The 5,000-nt window shown below is 30.2% G+C and overlaps 3 protein-coding genes and 1 non-coding gene across 4 annotated transcripts in view; 2 read left to right on the top strand and 2 right to left on the bottom strand. All coding sequences in view use genetic code 11, as the record gives it.

Moving 5' to 3' along the window:
* The first annotated feature begins 1,077 nt into the window (after positions 1-1,077).
* On the top strand, positions 1,078-1,182 carry psbM (photosystem II protein M). The gene has a single exon. The coding sequence runs from the start codon at positions 1,078-1,080 to the stop codon at positions 1,180-1,182; it is 105 nt and encodes a 34-aa protein (YP_009054423.1).
* Positions 1,183-2,476: 1,294 nt separating this feature from the next.
* Positions 2,477-2,566, bottom strand: petN (cytochrome b6/f complex subunit VIII). The gene has a single exon. The coding sequence runs from the start codon at positions 2,564-2,566 to the stop codon at positions 2,477-2,479; it is 90 nt and encodes a 29-aa protein (YP_009054422.1).
* Positions 2,567-2,944: 378 nt separating this feature from the next.
* trnC-GCA lies at positions 2,945-3,025 on the bottom strand. Its single transcript has one exon. It is a non-coding gene; the product is annotated as a tRNA-Cys (tRNA).
* A 1,212-nt stretch (positions 3,026-4,237) lies between these two features.
* rpoB (RNA polymerase beta subunit) overlaps positions 4,238-5,000 on the top strand; it is a 3,213-nt gene continuing 2,450 nt past the window's right edge. The window contains exon 1 of the mRNA in view: positions 4,238-5,000. This exon is cut by the window's right edge and continues 2,450 nt beyond it. Coding sequence (YP_009054421.1) covers positions 4,238-5,000 — 763 coding nt within the window.

Raw genomic sequence — 5,000 nt, 5'->3', positions numbered from 1 at the left:
TCGTTTTTCATCAAAGCAAATACAAATATGGTCATTTTCATTTCTTCAACTAGTATCGATGGAGATGGATAAAGACACATGTGGATTAGTACAATTATTGGTATCGTCATATTCAGGATTCTAAGAGAGACCTCACTGAATTTGGCCTTTTCGATTCCTCCCGATCCGTATAATGAAATCTAATCGAGTACCCTATCTTTCCCGGTAGCACATACACAAATAGAATTCTTATTTGTACGATACAAAATGACTTTAATTTCTTTGATAAAATCCTTTTAATCGGAAAAGTCTCTTCTTTTTTGGCTCCGATTTTGTGTAACCTCAATTATTTGAAACAATCTATCTCATTCAAATTGTACACTGAAGTTTTGATATATTATATGGATCCCATTCCTAATTCAATCAAGTAAAGAGTATATTAATAAAATAAAAATCAAATAAGGACTCTGCCTCTCTTAGAGAGAGAGGGAATGGATAATCTTTTTTAAGGGTTTATGCCGAAGAAAAAACAAACTCTAAAAAAAAAAGTGAATTGGGTAGAATATTCGATTTTTTTTTTATACTGTACTAGGACTTATCTTTATCACACTTTTTTTTTGTTTTCCAATCCAATAAGATTAGATCATTCAAAAAAGGAGTTTAGAACATAACTCCCCCTTTACCATTTCGCTTCTATTGTTTGTTTGTTTTGTTTTTGTTTTGTTTGTAACTTATGTAAGTTTAAAGACGATTAGATGATACTTAGTCAGATGATTGTACAAGGAAGGAGATAGTTTTATAGAAAAGAAAGAATGGAAAAGAATGATAAATAAAGTAACAAAGTAAGGAAATTTTCGATTGGATCAGGAATCCATTTTTGGATTTGGTATGAATAAATGATCTTTCTATGTTATACTATTCAATTCTCGACGATAAATCGATTTGAGAGTTCAGATATTGTTATTCATGATATTGATCTGATTCGATATCATCGAGATGGAATTCATCCCATTGAATTTAGAGGCGAAAGATTTATCATCTCTTATGGGATTAAATCCCGAATTATTGTGAAGTAAAGAAAAACGAAACGATGAGATTATGGAAGTAAATATTCTCGCATTTATTGCTACTGCACTGTTCATTCTAGTTCCTACTGCTTTTTTACTTATAATATATGTAAAAACTGTTAGTCAAAGTGATTAATTTGAATGAAACTTGACTTCTTAGTTCTTATCAATATCAAGAATTAACGAAATAAAATGAAAAGAATTCCAATTTTGCGTTTTAGCTGAAATGAGCGAACTAGAATCAGCAGGATTCTATGAGATCCGATAGTATGGTAGAAAGTAATATATTTACTACCATACTATCTATTTTTGTTATTCTAGTATATAAAGTTGTACTGTAGAAAGATCTGGGCTTAATATGGATCAATCTAGAATGTCATCTTCATATTCATATATAGATAGATATATAGACAATAGATATTAATTATCTATATGGAATGTAGATAAGGTTCAAATTTGATTTCTTTTCTTCATATGTTTGATTTGTGTTGGTTCCAATTAATCTGGAATAGTTGAAAGGGGCCTCTTACTCTTATGATTCCAATTCCTGGATTTCTGATTATTTTCAATATGAATCCCGGAATCCATTGAAATAATCAAATCAATGAAAAGAAAAAAAAAGAATAGTTGGGGTATGTATTAATAAAAGAAAATCAAGAAATCTTTTTTTAGCATTCCAAAGAAGTAATTAATTGAACACATCCAAGGAAAGGAGTTTTATAAAAACTTTTTCAGATTTCGACGAAAAGAAAAGGATTAGTAAACCCCGCCGATTTTAAATCTTTGAATCATAATATGAAATGAGTCAAGTCAATAAAGTATAGCATAAATCGAATTTATAAAACGAAAATAATAAAAACAATACTAAACTAAGTACTAAGTACGCAATATGTGACTTCTCCAAGAAAATATCTTAGTATGCGGAGTATCCCGTTAGAGAATCACTATGTCTATTTTATTTCCCGTAGAAAATCACTTAATTTAATAACTTTTAAATAACTAAAAAAAGAACTACTTTCTTTTGTCTTTGAACCGGAAAAAGGCAAACAAATAAAAAGTAAAAAAGGTTCCGCTGCTCCTTATTGTCCATATATAACTCTGATAAGAGCCGGTTTATCATAATAAAGAATTTAGGAAGAATTCGGTTGGAATAACTTTCCTATCATTTGTATTCTTTTTACTTTTGAAATATGAACACTGGAATCATTAAAATATTTATTTGATTATGATTAAAAGGGTATTATTCAAATATTATTCATAGAATAAATTACTCCACTCGAATCGAATAGAATTTTGAAATTGAATTCAATTATTGAATTCAATTTCAATATAAATAGTTCAATTTAAAATAGTTAAATTAAAAAGTCTTTGCAGAACGATCTATAAAAGAATTGATAGAGTTTCATTTCTCAACTCAATTAGTAGTATCCCTAGAGTCCACTTCTTCCCCATACTACGAGTGAAAGGGAAAATGTAAAGACTACCATCAAAGCAGCCCAAGCGAGACTTACTATATCCATGTGAATTATGTCCCCTATCTCTATGAATATGAAGGAATTTTGCTAGTATTGTTCACTTTTTTCCATTATTTTTCACTAATAATAGTCACTAATAATAATAATAGTCACTAATAATAATATTAGTATCGCTGGTGCAGAGTAAAAAAAAAAAAAAGATTTTGTCCAATACCATTGATGAAACAATCCAAAAAATCCAATTCAATTAATTAGAACCAATTAATTATAAGAAGTTCTTGTATGATTGCTAGTAGAATCGGGAAAGATTAAGCGCAAACAAAATAAGCAGCAGCGCTCTTGGAAATATCAACGAGTCTTTTTCCTCCGCTGTTTCTATTGGGGACAATATATCAGCAAAACGGAATAAGGTATTTCGCGTCTTTTGTTGATCAGGCGACACCCGGATTTGAACTGGGGAAAAAGGATTTGCAGTCCCCCGCCTTACCACTCGGCCATGTCGCCAAGGCAATAGAAATAAAAAATAGACGAAAATACCCCCCCCCCTTTTTTTTTTACTAAACTTCTTTTTTTTTTTTTGTACTTGTATCTTGAATCCCATTTTTCTTAATCTGAATCCCTTTCCTAAAAGAAATCCTTCCTTTTTTGGATTGGATCTATCTCTTTGATTAATTTTGTATAGTATGTCAAATGTCAAAACACGCACTATCTGAATTCTTTCTCCTTTCTATTGAAAGGAAAAACAAAATGTGAATTTTCAGTCACAAAAGCCGAAATTCAGGACAAATTGGAACCGTTAACTATTGACTGAAAATTCATGAAGGATTCTCGAATTTGAATCTAAATTTGAATCTAAAATTGTATTTCCCGAATGATATAAGAAAATCAAAATGGATATCTAACTATCCAGTATTGATTCTTTTCAATAAAAAAAAGCCTTCTCTATTTCAATTATAACAACAATTATGAGTATATGTAAACCCCAGAACATAAATTATTACACGTATACCTCTAATCAGATATCTTATCTGTTTATGATTCCTATAGAAAATCGATATTTTGCTAGAGCACGCCATGCGCTGTACAGAATAGACCCGCAATAAAAGGAAAGACATATATATAGATAGCTATAGTTCTATCCGCGTATGCTTAATAAAGCTTTCTTCTGCGCTTCAACAAACTCTATAAAAATAAAAAAAAAATAGATAAAAAAAAATATCTCTTCTGTTCGGTGCGAATCCTTTTTTTTTTTTGAACTGAACAAGGAAATCCATGAAAAAAAAGAAAAAAGCTAAGTGCTAAAAAAACAACTTTATATTGTTTCTAACTATTGGGTTTTTATCTCATCGAAGAGATCAAATCCCGAATTATTTATTTCACTTGTATTGGAATATGTAATATCATAAATAATAGTAGAAATTGAATCACTTTTTGTTATTCTATATAAAATTCCATAAGTATAAGTTAAGTGGAATTTCTCAATTCTTTTCCAGTTGTATCTGTTGCAAATTCCAATTTGAGTAGAAAATCAAAATTCTCTTTATTCCTCCGTTCATACGTATTTCAGACATTCCATATTCATATATGGAGTTAGATAAAATTTTATGTGATTCTGTAAACAGAATAGCAATTCCATCAGTGCTGATCGATCCATATAATTGGATGAAAAACGATCCAATAATGGGATTTTTTTTTTCAATAAATGGGAAATTTTAAATGCTTGGGGATGGAAATGGGGGAATGTCTACAATACCTGGATTTAATCAGATACAATTTGAAGGATTTTGTCGGTTCATTGATCAGGGCTTAGCAGAAGAACTTTATAAGTTTCCAAAAATTGAAGATAGAGATCAAGAAATTGAATTTCAATTATTTGTGGAAACATATCAATTAGTAGAACCATCGATAAAAGAAAGAGATGCTGTATATGAATCACTTACATATTCTTCTGAATTATATGTATCCGGGGGATTAATTTGGAAAAACAGTAGGGATATGCAAGAACAAACAATTTTTATTGGAAACATTCCTCTAATGAATTCCCTGGGAACTTCTATAGTAAATGGAATATACAGAATTGTGATCAATCAAATATTGCAAAGTCCTGGTATCTATTACCGGTCAGAATTGAACCATAACGGAATTTCGGTCTATACCGGCACTATAATATCAGATTGGGGGGGAAGAGTAGAATTAGAGATTGATAAAAAAGCAAGGATATGGGCTCGTGTGAGTAGGAAACAGAAAATATCTATTTTAGTTCTATCATCAGCTATGGGTTTGAATCTAAGAGAAATTCTAGAGAATGTGTGCTACCCCGAGATTTTCTTGTCTTTCCTGAGCGATAAGGAAAAAAAAAAAATTGGGTCAAGGGAAAATGCCATTTTGGAGTTTTATCAACAATTTACTTGTGTAGGCGGAGGTCCAGTATTTTCTGAATCCTTATGTAAGGAATTACAAAAGAAATTTTTTCAACAAA

The sequence above is a fragment of the chloroplast genome of Populus euphratica, assembly GCF_000495115.2.
Source record: "Populus euphratica chloroplast, complete genome".
NCBI classification, from domain to species: domain Eukaryota; kingdom Viridiplantae; phylum Streptophyta; class Magnoliopsida; order Malpighiales; family Salicaceae; genus Populus; species Populus euphratica.
Note: the sequence above shows the minus strand (reverse complement) of the source record. Positions and strands in the feature narration are given on the sequence as shown.